This window comes from Pteropus vampyrus, unplaced genomic scaffold (assembly GCF_000151845.1).
Source record: "Pteropus vampyrus isolate Shadow unplaced genomic scaffold, Pvam_2.0 Scaffold11, whole genome shotgun sequence".
Lineage (NCBI taxonomy): Eukaryota > Metazoa > Chordata > Mammalia > Chiroptera > Pteropodidae > Pteropus > Pteropus vampyrus.
This window is the reverse complement of record NW_011888792.1, coordinates 7,154,531-7,171,439: the sequence shown is the minus strand read 5'-3', so window position 1 is coordinate 7,171,439 and position 16,909 is coordinate 7,154,531. Positions and strand designations below refer to the sequence as shown.

The following is a 16,909-nucleotide window of genomic DNA, read 5'->3' as shown; positions in this document are numbered from 1 at the left end:
CAAGGTGATTTGCAAATGTCAAGTATAAATTTATTAGTTTTGACTAATAGCTTATTCGAATATAGATCTGTAGGGATATTTCCTATAATGTCAGAAAATACAGTTAAAGAAGAATGGCAGAATTTAGGAATGCCCTCTTCCATTCAACCTTTCGTTTGTTACTTATCAGTGCTATAATGAAACATTTATGCATGTCATGGCTAGAGATGAAGTGGCTTGTTAACATCTTTAAAAATATTTCATTCATCAACATTTTAATGACTATGGTATTGCTTTATGTAAGATACTGCATAATTCATGCAAACTACTGTATCTGGAAAATTATCTTTTAAAATAAATAACTTAATTTCAACACTAATATGTCAAAATGGTTTATGAATTATATTTAATTAGAATGCCTCCTTTTCCCATGAAAATGTATCTATTCTTGCCCTGTATTTGTTGTTGATATTCCATTTTGCCGTATCAATTTATGTTGAGGAAAATGTGTTAAGTTTATTTTTAAATTTAATCAAATTATGAAAAACAGCTTTATCATTATCTCCAGCAGAAATTCTGGAGCTGCTGTTTTCAATACAGTTATGTCAAATTCATGCATTCTACCATGTTGTCGGTCTAATTAAGATGTTTAGGATATACCTAGGCATTTTATTGAGGGTTTATGATTTTGACCTTAAAGTGCATTAAATGTCTTACTCTTGAGTTAGAAAATAGCAAAAATTTCTGCTTGTATTTTTTACTATAAAGAAATTAAGTCTGTATTTTGTGCTATGAAACATTGATGCTGGCAAACCAAATTAAGTCTGTAAACAAATCTAAAGATTTGTGTTTTAAAGTTCTCATTTGCTCATTTTACCTTCTTATATAGATATTTCAATTTGTAGTATTAATTTGAACTATGTGAAATGCCATTTTGTAAGTCAAAATAGTTAAATATTGTATTTCATGTGATTAAATCAATACATCTGTTAAATATCAATAGATGGCCTTATTTATATTCTTTAGCCGCTTTCCTTCCAAAACCTTTTATTATTTTCATTTTATTTTGCAAAGTCTTCCCTTTCTTACATTCAGTCCAGTTTACTGTGTCTGTAAGGGCTAGAGTTATGCTATAAAACCAGACGAAGACCAGAATAATCCATGTAATCAACCCTGGGATTGTAGAGGTGGTGTATGGGCAGGAATTCTTGCCTTTTCATGATTTATGCTGCTTGGGCATTATGCGGGAGAATTTTTTTTTCCTGGATTAAATCTAGACAGTCCTCAGTCCTATTAAAGAACTTATTGGAAGTAATCATTTTTAGAAACCCAGCTTGAGTCTCAACCATCCACATGTATAAGTTCATCAAAACTTTCTTAACTTTCGAGAACTCCTCTCAGTTACATTGCCAAAATCTTGACCTTGGTGTGATTATTCTTCAAGGTCTCTCAAACTTTGTCCACTCAGTTTTAAAATTTCATTTATCTCTATGCCTATTGGTACTTCTATTCAATAGAACAAGGTCTCATAAAGTTATATTTTAAACTTACACCTTCAACCTCATCTATTTCTGATTCTTAAGTAGTTAAATTTCCACAGTTAACTTATTTTTAGAGTATTCAGTACCCTCCAGTATTGGTTTCTTCCCTTTTGCCTTAAGCATGTACTTTTTTCCCCCTTATAAAAACATATTTTTGTATACAAACCATTCTAGTAACCATCACAGTTTTCTTTTATTGCTTAGTTTTTCCAAGGAATAATTATGGCCAGTATTTCCATCATATCTTTACATAATGTAAGTTATATTCTTACCTACTGATACTTTCCTTGCCGTGATAATTACTAATCTTGTACCTAATTCCTTTTTTGTTCTCGAAAAATCTTAATTCTTTTTAGTTTTGCTTTTGTTTTTGAGGCTGTTTTAGCTCAGTCTATGTATTTCAGTGGATTTCTAATTCAGTTCTTTGCTTACAATTGCTTTTAGCCCTCCACTTTATTTTCCACCATAGTGGCAGAGTTATCCTTCTAAAATATATTTGATTTGGTTACTTCCAGGCTTAAGATCTTGGATTTATTTCTAAATACTCGCAGAATAGTTAATTGTAAGCAACTCATTCCAAAGTCTAGCCACGTGGAACCACTTATTATTTTGGATCATGCCATTTACTTTCTTTGTACAGGTAGGTATATCTGTCTAAACTCCTATTCCTTTTCTGTCTGACAGACAGATGCTTCCTTAACCTTGTAAGACTAATTCAGGTGTCACCTCTGTGAACCAGTCATTCCCAGCTCTGCCATGTAGATTTAATCACTCCCTTTCTTAGAGTGCTCCCGTAACAGTGTTACTGACCTTTACGGTACCACTTATCATATATTTTTTGTAAGTGGTAGTGAGGGGGTGGTTAACACTTTAAAAGTTCGATAGAATCAGTACCTGATGGAAGAAATGAGTTGTCCTCTCACCTTGAATTTAAGTGTGGATTAGTTCCAAGGCCTAAGGTAGACCAGATTGTAGCCAAATCAATGGTATTTACATATCAAAAGAAAATAATTTGCAGAATTTTTTTTCCTAAAGAAAGAGTGTATTGATTGGAAAGTGTTTTATCAGTCGAAAGTCTAGAAAAACAGTTTAAATAGCCAGAATTGAATATAATTATCCAGAACCAGTTAGGGTCAAGAGTATTTTACACTCTAAAAGGCTAGTCTGTATATTTCTTCAGACTTCAACACTGTCTAAATTTAATACCTCTCAATGCTGCCTTTTATTCTAAATCATTACTCACCAAGCAGCCTGCTTATAATTTGACTTCCACTGTATCATTAAGACAGTAATTGAATGGAACACTTTGTGAACTTGAACATGCGATCCACTCGGTAGTTTATGTTTTACTGTAAATTAATTGAGAAAATGTTTCATGTAGATTGATTGTATCAGCAAAACATGTTTTCTGTATGTTCTGAAAAGCTGAGGATGTAGCCAAGATCTTGTCTTTGAGGTCTCTCTGAGGCTTATTAGTTTCCTTCAGTCTACAACTGTCCTGTCAGTGGCTCTAGAGTTCTGCCAGTCACCCAAACTAAAATATTCTGAAATAAAATTTGAGACATTCCTCAGTTTTATTCCAAGCTACACTCAAAGTTTGATAGATTTTCTTCTGACGTACTTTGGTCTTTGTTTTTTCCTTCCTGGTTTCAACTGCTTCTGCCTTTGTCTTAGGTTTTCTCTTCAGTGGATCAACATATTGCTATCTGATTTTCCTTATATTATTGCATTATTTATTTCCTTATATTATTATTTCCTTATATTATTTGCATTATATTATTGCATAATTTCATCTTCCTACCCCTGCTGTTTAAAACACATCAGCACAATCTGTCCTTCTGGTTTTATCTCAACAATCTAAAATTGTCTTCATCTAATTTCTTGCAGTTCTTTACCATATAAGAAAGTCTTTTTTGGTTGAGATAGGCTTTCTGCTGTCCCATAGTTACTGTATGTTCACATTTGTCATTTAGCTTGGACTTCTCTTTTAACTTTCATCTATGTAATTTCAGTTTCTACCTTAGGTCTCATCTATGCTATGAAACTTTCATATTCAAGTTTTTGAATTTCTGTAACCCTTTGTTCATGGTACTGTGAAATTTTGTGCTGCAATATCGTCTCAATATATTTGTCGTTACCTAATATAATCTTGGATTATCATGTTCTGTTAAGATAGATTCTTTTGCAGTAATGCCATTCGTTCATTCATTCATTCATCCATTCTTCAGCAAATAAAAAGTGCCCTACTATGTGCCTTGACCTGTTCTGGATGTCATTGTGTTAAAAATTTGTGATATAACAGTAAGTGAAACTCTAAAATTTTTTGTCAAGTTCGTGATAACAGCCAGCAAGATATCGAATGCATGATAGGCAGACATGATAGCCTGTATTTGTTAATTAGATTTTTCTTTTCTTTTTTTATTTATAAATATAATTTCTGTAGTGACATAATTTGGATTTACAGTAATTGTTAACATTGTTTGCCTGAGACCTTAACTCATTTGTCACATAATATATAGCAGTTTATAGCTTTTATCATCAAAGTAAAATAGGTCACATCCCTACTTCCTACAGTACTGGTCCTACCTTTAGTACAGGGCCTCTTCATACCTGGGCAATTCGCTTGGGCTGCTGGGGTCTCTATCCCTCATCCATTCTTTACACGATATCCAGAGAGATTCTTCTCGAATACTAATCTGATCATATCACTTTTTATAGGTGTCATATTACCTTCAGGTTAGATTGTAAACCCATTAATTTTGCCCTTTAGTATCTGGTTCAAAACTGCTGTCATCCCCTTTGAAGCAGATGTCAGTGAGAGCTAGTTTAATGAAACAAAGCTAAATGCCATGTCCTCTGAAGACAGTATTCCAAGTTAGAATTTTAAAATTGCAGCCTATATATATATAAGTTTTGGGAATTTTGTCTTCAGTATTGACAAGCAAGATAAAATATTGTTGTTTGATATATTTTATTTCTTGGAGAATTGTTTAATTTTTCTTGATAAGAATTTTTTTTTAAACTACCTAGAAATGAGTACTGACAGAAATTGAAATGATCATTCTTCTAGAGACTAAAGGCAAATAACTTTTTCTTGCTCTTCATGGCCTTGGGTTAATAGATGTGGGGAAGGTTGAAGCCTAAGTTCTCCCAGCATTTCACCCTTCTTGGATCCTTATGAGCTATTCCATAAATGAATTTCTCCAGTTTCTTTATGAAGAAAATCAGGGTCTAGTGGCAATGAGTCCAAAATGAAACCATCTCTGTGATCAGTAAAAGCGTTAATAAAACCATTAAAGCTACTTGAATTGATGGCCGATATGGTTGTGTGTGTGAGACTTCAGCCAGGATGGGCTTTGTAGCTTCACTGCATCTCTGACTAGTGTAACAATTCTCTTTCATGAAATTTATGTTTATTTATGGTTATATTTATTTAAGCATTCTCTTTTAATTAAAAATAAAGAAAAATATTTAGAAAATTTGACAAACATTTCAAAAGTTCTGCTTCTGTGTAAACTTGTCATACATAGATGTTAAGTTGGGCAGTGAAGTTAGGTTATTAAAAATTTGTTTTTAAATTTCAGATAGTTGTGTCTCTTAGTTAATAATTTGATGTTTTAAAATGTTAATGTGTGGCATGTTCACTATAATTGTCAGTTGCATAGTAATGTCTCAAAAGTTGATCTAAGTTTAGTATTGATGTATTAAATTGATAATATGATTGCCAATTCGAAAATATGTTCCAGGGAGTCTTTACTATATCAGTATGAAAAGGAATAACTTTGGTGAAATATTTTCCACATAATTTAAAAATTACCTCTCTAAAAGATTAGGTAGATTCCTTGATTGGGAGAGCAGTGACATTTTCTTTCAATAGCACATATGTAGATAGTCCCCTAACAGAAGATACATTCTAGAAAAAGATTTATTGGCTTCTATTAGAAAATTGAAAGAAGGCTTCTGTTATATAATAATATGTTTAACACAGTACATAGATGAGATTTTGAGAAAGTATTTCATCTTTATTTAAAAAGATAAAAATGGCATAGTAAAGGAATGGAGTGAAGTTATACTTCTGCATTGAACGTTTTTTAGTCAAACATTAACTACAACACTGATAATTTGCCAGCTATGCTATGGTGTTTGCCTTTCTCAGCATTGGTCTTTTTAATTCTTCCTCTGCCTCCATTTTTGAATTCTGCAACAATATCTTTATAACCTTTTCTCTTCTGAAACCAGAGATACCACTGTAATTTAAACCCTTCTCGTTTCTGGTTTGGATTATTGCAGAAACCTAGTTGACATTCCTAATTCTAGTCAATACAGTTTACTGGTTTTTGTTTTGCTTTCATTTGGTTTACATCTTCTGTAGTGGGTCTACCGACACTCTCATTAGACATTGATTTGGGATAAGGGGAGACTTTGGCAGGATCCCTCTCTTTCTCAGTTTCTTACATTCCGTCATATATATCTTCCAGATTAGTCTTCATGAAACACCATTTAATATCTGGAGCATTTATTAGATGTGACTAGGGTATGATTTGTGCTATTATTAGAATTTACACTCTAATAAATTATTATATATGTTTGTGAGAGATTGTACTAGATGACCTTGATTCTGTGATACTGTCACTTCTTTCAAAGCTAGATTGAGGTTCACTTTGTCTACAGAACTTTCCCTGACTAAAAAATTATCTTTTGCTTTTTAGTCTGTAATCTCAAATAGACCAACTTTCTGACATACTTGCTAATACATTTCTTGGCCTTGTTCTGCCTGAAAGAATTCTTTGTAAATGGCATTCATTGTATGGAGATTGCAGAACTTCTATCACAAACTACACAGAAAATGGGATAGTAAATTCAAGTGATAGGAAATGTGAAAGAAAAAAGGTAAAGGTAACCTTTGATGTTAGGGGAATATAAAAGTGTCTGAGCCTTAACCCAACTGGTAGAATTTAAGGTATTAAAATATCCGCAGTAAAACCACAGTTGAGATAGATTTCAAACACATTTGAAAAACAGTCCTGTTTAAGAGCCTTTTTTACTCACTTTTTTTTTTGACAGCTGTCTGTACATACTTATTCCTCTTTTTTAATTAGGCATTTGGATTTTTGCTAATTGATTTATGAGAACTCTCTATATACAATCTAATAAGTAAAATGTCTCTTTATGATGTGAGTTACAAATGCTTTTTCCTATTTAGTCTTTTGACATTGTATTGTTTCCCTATGTAGAAATCTGATTTTTTTTTTTAATTAATAATTTTATTTTTTAGAGCAGTTTTAGGTTCACGGCAAAATAAATCAGAAAGTATAAGGAGTTCTTGTAAAACCCTGTCCTCACGTGAGCAAAACCTCCCCCACTATGGACATCCCACACACACCACAGTAGTACATGTATTACAATGATGAACAACAAATTGAACAGTTTGTTAAAATCTATGAAATTTGATTTTTTTCAATTTACTTTTTTAGTCTTTTTTTTCTCATAGGCTGATATTTTTTGAGAGGCCTTCGTTCTGGACATTAAAAACAAATGTTATCCTATAATGATAGTGATAACAATGACAATAACAACAAATAGTATTAACTCATTGACTTCTTACTCTATACCAGGCACAATTTCTTAACCATACCTTAATTAGGTAGGTTAAATTATTAGCTTCATTTTATAGAAGAGAAAATAGAGGTACAGAATGTTTAAATTATCTGTTAAAGTTACACAGCAAATAGATGGTGGATTATATTCCAAGTAGTTTGGGTAGAATCCATGTTCTTAAACCATATGCTATAGTGCTTCATTTTAAACATTTTATATTTTTTATGTACTTGTTTGGTATATGACGTTTGAGGTAGGAATTCAACCTTATTTTTGGACTGCTTGGATAGAGGGAGAGCCACCAAAGAGGAATATAAAGAATCGATCATCATAGTGGGAATATAGCAATGGATGTGGTAGACCTTGTGGGAGACTGCTGAGATTTAAGATAAGGAAATATAATTTGGCAAGATGAAGTTATTTTGCTGGTAGGTGTTTAAATGGAATGAGCTGAAGGCAGAAGTCAGGTGGGAACTGCGTTGAGACTATGAGAAAATAGAAGCAGTGAGAACAAGTCTTTTGAAAAGTGGCCGTTAATATGAGGAGGGAGGAGAGCTGTAGGGTAAGGGAAAATTATTGTTATTTTTTAGAAAGATGAAAGAGACTTATAGATGTTACAATGCTGATTGGAAGGATTCAATTAGAGAAGAGATTAAAGAAGATATAGGAAGAAAGCTTTTCTGTTATGGAGGTTCCTGAAAATCAAAGAGGGGAGGAACTCTAAAGCACAAATGTAGGGATTTGCTTTGTATAGAAATGCTGTATTTCTAGAGAATATGTAAAAAGACTAGTGTAAATACAAGTGATTGTGAGCTCATTGGTGTCAAGTGATAGTTCCCCAATGATGGTGCATATTTTCTCTGTAAAGAGTGTCATCTACTGAGTGGAGAGTTTGAGGGAGAAGGGAGGAGGAGGTTTGAATTTTAGCTGTTATGGCAAAGAAGGGAGGGATTGATGAGAAAAAACTAAGGGGATTTTGGAACATTGTTGAAGGCCCACCCATTGGAAGTTGGTAACAGCATGAGTTAAAATTTCTTTTCTAGTGACTTTCAGGCCATCACAGTTCTGCCATCACACTTAATATAATTAATACTCTTTAATCATTCACTACCACCCTAGAATTAAAAAATAGGCATACTGCTTTTAAAGCTTGCCAAGTTAGTGTTTTATGTATGTCGAATAGAGTAAATTTGGAGAAGGCTGAAAAAAATCACTACTTTCACTTCATTATGATACTCAAATGATAGAAGGCATTTCTTGGGAGTAGATTTTGAATGTGTATGCTAATTCATTTAACTTGTTCACATGGATGTTACCCTTGGGTAACTTGTAGAAGGGATTATAAAATGAGATTGCATGTTTTAAGTTTAAACCTATGTGGTCTGCAATGCCTAAATTCATTCGTTGTTAAACTTGTTGGTTTCTTTTTTTTTTTTACACAGGGTGTGATAGGTATACAGTTGGTCGTTACAATGGTGATGGCCAGTGTCATGCAGAAAATTATACCTCACTATTCTCTTGCTCAATGGCTACTCTGTAATGGCAGGTAAGTCAAGGATAGTCTGATTGTGACTGGCACTTTCAAATCTCTGTTTAGTTTACCAGGCTGGTTAACTTCATAGAGAGTTAAGCACTAATTCCTGTTTTCTAAAAATATGACAGAAGAATGCTATAAGAAATATCTAGCTTCCTTATTATTCTTGAGATATTAGTAGTTTTCTTTCTTTCTTTTTTTTTTTTTTTTTATCTATTTAGCACAAAGATAATAGGATCATGCCCAAGAATTCTGTATACCCCCTTCTCTGTCCTCTTTTGTCCATGGCCACTGAAAATAGCACATAACTTTTCTATTACCTTTTTAAAAAGTTGGTCAAAAAGAGGATGAGATTATAAATTATAAATTGAATTGCTTAACTATTTTCACCATTGTTGGAAAAAAATGACTCAAAGAATGTGTGCTATTATTGGTGACTTGGTTTAGAGTTTATTATGAGTTAAGGGGTTCTTTGTTTTAATGCAAATAATTTTAAACTTTAATTTAGTAAGTAGGGGGTAGAGTTATTTTGTAGGATTTTACTTTTGTCTACTGCACTATAGCTTACTACTATCCCAACCCCTTCATAAAGGAGGTAAGTTATCTTGCTGAAATTTGTACAGTAAAAAAATAAAAGTAAAGAAAAATATAGGAGACATAATAAGACAAAAGCAGGAAAACTCTGCACACAGAAATACATGCCAAAATCCTGTGTAATTATAAAAGGTAAGTTGTAGATTTGGTGCCATGATTATAGTTTTATTCCAATTATTCATCTTCAATAAATAATAAAATTCTGTTATTGATTTGTATGTCTCTTTTGTTCAGATTTTTGAAGTTAGAAAACAATCGATAGCTCTTAACTTCCTATTGATTTCATATACTACAATAATAAACTTTTAGTTAAGGGCCATTCTATCCACAAAGCTTAAATTTCCTCCATAAAACTTATTTTCTAGTTTTAATTATTTATATTCTTCTTCTGTATTCTTTATATTTTTTCCATATCAGTGTTTAAATATAGAAATATACTATTTAGACTGCTTAAAATTTTTTTCTGAACATTGATATTTGTGTATGTAATGTGTGAGAAAACAGCTGTTTGAAAATGTATATTTTATTAGCAAAATAATGACTAAAGTTACAGTAAAGTTGAAAGCCTCTGACAGAGCTATTTATAGGTGAAAAATCAATTATCTATAACTAGTTTTCAACTATATAGGATCATGTCCTATATAAACTTGTTTTACATGTTTTTCAAAAATCCTTTTCCATAGATCATGAAAGGATAAATATCAGCTGGGCAAATTGTCATTAATTCTAAATAGATGGAATCTGAATTAATGAACTAGATAAAAATACACTAAAGAAGCTTATTTTCTTTTGAGAATTGTACATTTGTGTACTCTGTTTATAAGAAGTTTCCAGTGTGACTTCTAGATCTCTTTTGACTTGTAAAGATCTTGACAGTCTTATCCCATTTGTCTATCTATAGGTAGTTTCCATTTTCTTAACATAACTTGCTTTCCATTTGTTTCTATAAAACATTCACAGCTAAAAACTAAAACTTCAGAGATTGAAAACCTGATTCTCTTTTTATTAATATTCAGATAATGTATTTAAAATTTTCACGTTTTTGACAAATATGTTTCATAAATGTACATACAACTAATTTGAGGGGGAGCCCAACCTTTAAAAATAAACATGAAATTTATATTTTTTGATATTCTTGATTTGCTTTTGTAAACATTAAATTTAGTGTTAATGTTCTCTTGAATTCCAAATCAGGATCCAAGGGTACTATTTTCTAGTACTCTACTGCTATAGTTATATTTCTTCCCCCATTTTGTTTTGTTTTGTTTTGTTTTGTGTTTTTTAGATTATCTACCTTTCTTTAATGTTAATCCTGAAATTTTTAGACCATAAAGCCACATTCCTAACTCTATTGAATATGATCATTGATTTTACTCTTTTGGGATAATTATTATTTTACCAACCATTTTGTAATATGAAATGAAACTTTTAATGTTGAGAAAATCTAAAAAAAAAAATCTATATAAATTGCTCATGTAAACATTTATTGATTAGAAATGACAGTTTGCACTTTAAACCATAATGATGCTGCTGAGATGAAGAAAGAAAAATCTGAAGGCATTCTTTCATCTATAAAATGCTTAAAGTAATTTAAGATTTGGAGCTCATGAGGACTTTTTAAATTTTTAATAGCGTAAGCTGGCTTGAAAGTGACCATATTGAATAGAACTATTCAAGTGAATAGGTGTAGATACCATGATAGGTTAATAATCATGACTCTGGGAGAAGAAACATTTTTTTAGTTTCTGTATTATTTTCTTAATATTTATTCCACTAGTATCATATCTTCAAATTGTGAATAAGTATTAATATTTTTCTTAAAAGTTATGGCTTCTCTTTTTGTACCATATAAATTAATTTCTGTCCATAGTTCTCATCAACCTCTCTGTCTCTTTTGGGAATAGAGGGTTTGAAGTGGTAACTGATTCTGTTATATTGACTTAGAGTAAGCCTGCCATTTTTCTGAAGAGATAAATACCTTGAAGGAGTAAGCAATTTTTGCTTATAAATTAGCAGCCTGGTGATTTTTCATTATAAAAAAGTTGACTCATTTTCTGGCCCTTGTTAAATAACATTTATATACTGCCATTAGTATTGTAGCTCTATTTTTTTTTTTAACAGTATAGTCTTTAGCCTGGTTTAATACTACCTTTACAGTGTTATAAAACTTCATCCTGATAGGGTTTTTATTTCTGCTATCTCATTTGGATCTGTATACGCTGAGCTAAGTAGGAGAGGAGATGCATTGGGGTATGTTATGACAGAAATCTCCGTGTCTGACTTTAATAAAAGTTCTCATTAAGTTTCTTCAGACTGGATTGAGGGTCAAATGGAATCAGAGAGGGATTGGGCAGCTCTGCAGGTAGATCCTTCACAAAATGGTGTTTCAAGGATTCAACTATCCTTCAAGTGGTGACTTATGGATTCTAGGCTTCTTTCGCCTAGTGGCTACTCTGTTCATTCTTCTACCTTGGAGTTCTCTGTGACCTTGGCTAGTAAACAGGGGGAGGGGGTGCGGTGCTGCAGATCTATCAGGAGATTCTAGGCGCCAAGCTTAGAAGTAGATGTATCATTTCTACCCACATAAAGGCTAGTGCCCTGTGACTAGTTCAGGCTACCGTGCAAGGGAGACTGGGACATGTAGTTTCATTTTACCTAGGAAGTAAAAGCAGGATTGATAAGTGTCTAAGTGATATTGTCTCTATTTTTACAAATGAGAGAACAAGTTGTAACTTTAGTCATGTTCACATACTGAAAAATGAAACAGATCTAGGCCTCTTACCCTGGAAGTCTAGTTGATTTTTGGCTGCTCATCCACTCCAGACCATGTCCTAAAACTGACATACTTGAACAGAGTTTTGAATTTGGTGGAGGCAAACTTTTCTACAACCACTCTGACTTCTTGGCAGTTTCCAGAGTAATTTATTTAAGATTTTCTTTTCTCTACCTTTTTTCCCCCCTAGCTATACTTACTAGTCTTTTAGGAGATGCCCTTCAGGATATAAATAGTATATGGTTTCTTTTTACTTACTGTATTTTAATGGCTTCTCTATGACTGATAGCCACCTTTTATTCTAAATTAAAGTAAAAGGCACATCAACATTGATCTTGATTACCAGAAGCATGTTAAGTATGAAGTAGAGTTTTAAGAAATACCATTTACTGTTCAAATTATAACTCTCGCCTCACCATTTGAGATTAAATTTATTCTGCATTACAAAGTATATTTCGTATTTCTTTCTCCCAGTTCTTTTAATAGAAAAATATTTGTTTTCTAGAAAATATTACTAGTTATCCTTTTTTTTACATGCCTTTTTATCAGATTTTGTTGAAGGAGAATTCCTGCTTTAATAAGAGCTTACGTAGCAAGAACTCATCTGTCCATAACTGGTGAGTTCAGCTGTGAAGAATCTAGTTCTCTTGGGTTGCCCTATTTCTTCTTCCATCCCCCAAAGAGAAGAAAAGTGGGAAGTTGGTGTTTCTGTACCTTTTTTGTGTGTACTGCTTTCCCTAACAAACACTTGTTTCAACAGTTGCTCAGATCGCCTAAAGTTAGTTCTTTATCATGTCCAGCATATCACTGATTTGTAGCCAAAGTATTCTCTACTTTCTATTGTAATTAAAGTTCCTTTTTGTTTTGAAGTTTGCTTGGCCCCTCTTTTCATGGAGAGGTAAGTGATAGGTTACATTCTTTGTACATTTGAATAGTGGGGTTTGCATGAGAAGTAGGATTTTGCTTTTTCTCCGTAATAGCTTCCTTGCTGAACCTGCTTTCTATTTTCCTGATTGTTCAGCTCAAACCTTACCCATTTTTCTCTACCCCTTTGCCTCCCTAGACTCTCACTTTGGTCTGCTAATTCCCTTCATATGTCCCTCATTGAAAATATGTTATGGTCAGATTTATTCTGATTTTGCCTCTTCTAATATTGGGTACAGAAGGTGTAACAGCACCTTCATATTCAATTGTTCTAATTCTTTTTGCCTATTCTCATTTGCATGTTGCCTGTTTCATGAATCTGCAAGTTTCTTTTAGTGAGAGAACCATACTATTCAAATGCACAGTAGGTGGGACCTATGATCTAAGGGAAAGATATAAACCTTCAGCTACTACCCTTATGGAATGCCTGAGTCCTCGCTGTCCTTGCGTTAGCTGTTTTAACTTCCAGTTTCAGAATGTCATGATATTCTATTAAAATTTTCAGTAATTAACAGAAGCCTGTATATGTATAACAGACAGTATTTTAGCTACTTGTACTGAAAGGTTTTCAAGTTTTAAGTGGTATTTGTTTTCTATTTTTTTTTCTTTTTGTCAGAATTATAGAGATTTAGAATGGAGACTAAAGCTATCTTTAGTGACCTATGTTTTATATTCTGAAATAGAGTTTTATATTACTGTTTATGTATTAAAACTTTTTAGCTTGCTCTCAGTACTGAGTTTTTCTGTATTTGTTCATATTCATATTTCCATTTTAAACTTCTGAAATGTTTTCTTCTGACAACTTTTAAAGTGATTTGCTTTAAATGAAACTGCTGCTTAAATTTTTTAACAATTTGGGTCAATACATTCTATATTTTCTGATACATAGTTTTTTCAGTGCTATTATATAAGAGGTTTATACAAGAAAGTCATTGAAAAATTATTTCAGTTATTTTATGGTGTATAACACTAGGTTGGCTTTATTACCTGAGATACTACTGACAATCTGAACATAAGTGAAAAAAGCCACTGAATAACCAAGGTAAATGTCATAAAATACACTGAAATCAATACACTTAAATGTAAGAGGTTCAGTTTTTTAGTGACATCCCGTTAATACTTACTCTTTATTTACTTATTTGTTTTTCCTATTACAAAAACAATACATATCTATGATGTAGAAAACCATGGCAAATTGAGAAAAAGGAAAAATAAGAGATAATGGACTGTATTCTCATCAGTGAAAGATAATCAGTGTGTAAATTTCATTGTATTTCCTTCTAATCTTTTCTATTCATATTTTTCCTCATGGTTGTGATTATATTGTATGTGCAATTTTACATTATGTTCCTTTTGCTTAAACACATTAACATAAAGCATTTTTCTCTAATTGTATTTTGGTAACCATTATGAACAGCTACACAGAATCTAAAGGTAAACTTTTGTATCTGTCTTCCAAGCTCATATTAGGCATAATGCAACAGTTACAGGCAGATTGAAATCATTTTTCTGAATTAGACATATTAACTAAAAGTATAAAAGACTAAAAATTGAGACCAGAACTTAAAGTATGTAGAAGATGGGAACCATGTTGTATGGGATCAAACTGTATACAAAGTACTAAACTATTGAAAAAAAAACTGTGCAACTGTACTTCTAGGTTTTGAGTTCATGATCTCAGACCTTAGATGGCCACTCCATGCTGCCTGGAAGTCTTTGTTTGCTTCAGCTCAACTTTTTCAACTCAAATTCTTTTTCTTCAAATGTTACGTGTCCCTGCTTCAGCCTCACTCTAAAGTCTTGAAACCAGAGTCCATTACTCTCATCTTCACACCGCTAAACCCCAACCCTAGCCACACATGCAACCCTTCATTTTTTTTTTTTAAGTTTATGTATTTTAATTTTAACCTGTAAAGGAATTATCCTTTTTAGTCAGGGCCCACTTCCTGCCCTTGTGCTCTGTACCCAGTTCCCTCTAACCACTCAGACTTCGCTTCTTTGGCCATTTCTTCTCTTATGTATTATTATTTGCTTCATTTCTGTTGGATTATTCCTGTCAGCACATACATTCTTTTGAAAAGGCTCTTGCATTGAAGGTAACAACAAAAAGAAAAGTCATAACCCCAGTTGTCTCTCTTCCTCCATTTAAAAAAAAAAAAAGCCCCTCTCATATTCATTCCTTAGTTTTTGACTTATTTCCCTGTTTTCCTTTATAGCCAAATTTGTTACATGCATTGTTTCATAAATGGCTTCCTTACTTCCTTATTAACTATTTAGCTTTCTACCATTTTCTTCTTAGGAGATCTTATTAATTCTTATAGATTTAAATACCACAATTATGTAATGACCTCAAGTTACCTCTGAGTTGTAGATTCTAACATATAGTTGCCTCTTGATATTTTCACTTAATGTCTTATAGGTACTTAAAAACTCAGCATGTTTAAATTCTTGATTTCTTCTGTCTCTACTCTCTCGGAAAATGTACCATCTTCTTCAGATTGGAAATGTAGACGTCATCCCCAATTCCTTACTTTTTTTCACTCCCTACCTTTAAGTCCATCAGCAAGACCTGTTGATCAATGATCTCCCTGCTGGTCTTGCCTCCCTTTAATTCACAGAGCAGCAAAAGAGATCTTTAAATGTAACGCATGTTCTTTCTCTTGTTTTAAGACAATTACTTTAGCACAAAATCTAAACTCCATACTATCACCCAGGAGATTTTGTATAATCTCTTCTTATCTCTTCAGCCTCCCTCATATATTTCTTTTTGCACATGGTGCTACTGCCTCTTTGGCCTTTTGGTCACTGCAGTGGTCTATGTTCTTTCATGCTTTTGTGCTTTTGGACATGGTGTTCTCCATGTGGAACACTCTTCCCCACTGTTCTTCTCATCCTTTAGATTGCTGAGTAAATGTCATTTCAAAGAGTTTTCCTAACCTAATACCTAAAGCTTATGTCTCTCATTCATACCACTTTTTTGGTTCTTTTGCACGGTATCCAATTTATGATTTTTTATCGTATTTTTACAGGTTAAATTCTGCCCCAACTGAAATATAAGCATCAAGAGAGCAGGGACATAGGCTTTTTTTGTGTGTGATTCTATCTCTCCATTACCTAGCGGAGTTCTTCACTATTGTGGGCTCCATAAATGACGGATGGACAGATGAGTAACTGATTAGAATTGGCCCTAAAATCACCCAGCATCCTTGAATTCCAACTTTGAATAAATAATTAGTAATGAAGATGACCTGAGTTGTCTGATAAGAAGTGTAATACTAAATGAAATCTACTTCAGAAAAATAGGTCCACTAAATAAGATTAACAAGTGCGAGTACATTTGAAAAGAAAATGCCTCCTAGAAAATGTAAGGGTCTTAAATATTTTATTATTATAGGGCTTTAAAGGTAAAGCCATGTATGTTTCTTATGCTGAGAGTTCTTTTCACTGATTACTTAGTATTTCTCAAAGCTAAACTAATTTTAGTCTTTATAAAATAAGTTATGGCTTAAGTGTTCTTCTAAATGTTAGGTACTCAATTCCCATCATTTGTGGATTCTGTATTTGTTATTTGCCCTCTTGCTAATGTTTACTTATAAAATTTATTAAAATACCACAAAATCCATACTTGCGCTTTCGAGGTTGTTCGTAGAGGTGGTTCATAGATGTATACAGAGTGGTGAAAAATTTGAATGGCCCTATACCCATTTTCCCAGCTGAGACTTTATTGTTTCACCTCTAATATTGTAAACAGGTGTCCTTTGTATTGTCTGTTTAGTGCCACGTTTTTCATAGTTTTGTTTTTAGTTGGTGACTTCACTATTTAAAATGGCCCCCAAGCATAGTGCTGAATTGCTGTCTGGTGTTCCTAAATGCAAGAAGGCTACAAATATTCACAGAACCCAGGAAAATATAATACTTCTGATTACAATTATTAGATAAGCTTTGTTCAGGCATATATTACAGCGC

At 32.7% G+C, this 16,909-nt stretch overlaps 1 protein-coding gene across 5 annotated transcripts in view; it reads left to right on the top strand.

Moving 5' to 3' along the window:
* Window positions 1–16,909, top strand: part of TMEM161B (transmembrane protein 161B) — a 63,571-nt gene that overhangs the window by 9,203 nt on the left and 37,459 nt on the right. For 3 of the 5 annotated variants that reach the window (XM_023523184.1, XM_011377819.2, XM_011377829.2), the window contains one exon: window positions 8,561–8,664. The exons of the other annotated variants lie outside the window; for them this stretch is intronic. Coding sequence is in view for 2 of the 3 variants with exons in the window: in XM_011377819.2 (XP_011376121.1) it covers window positions 8,561–8,664 (104 nt within the window). In the remaining variant the exon portion in view is untranslated. The remainder of the gene's footprint in view (window positions 1–8,560; window positions 8,665–16,909) is intronic. 5 annotated transcript variants of the gene reach the window in all.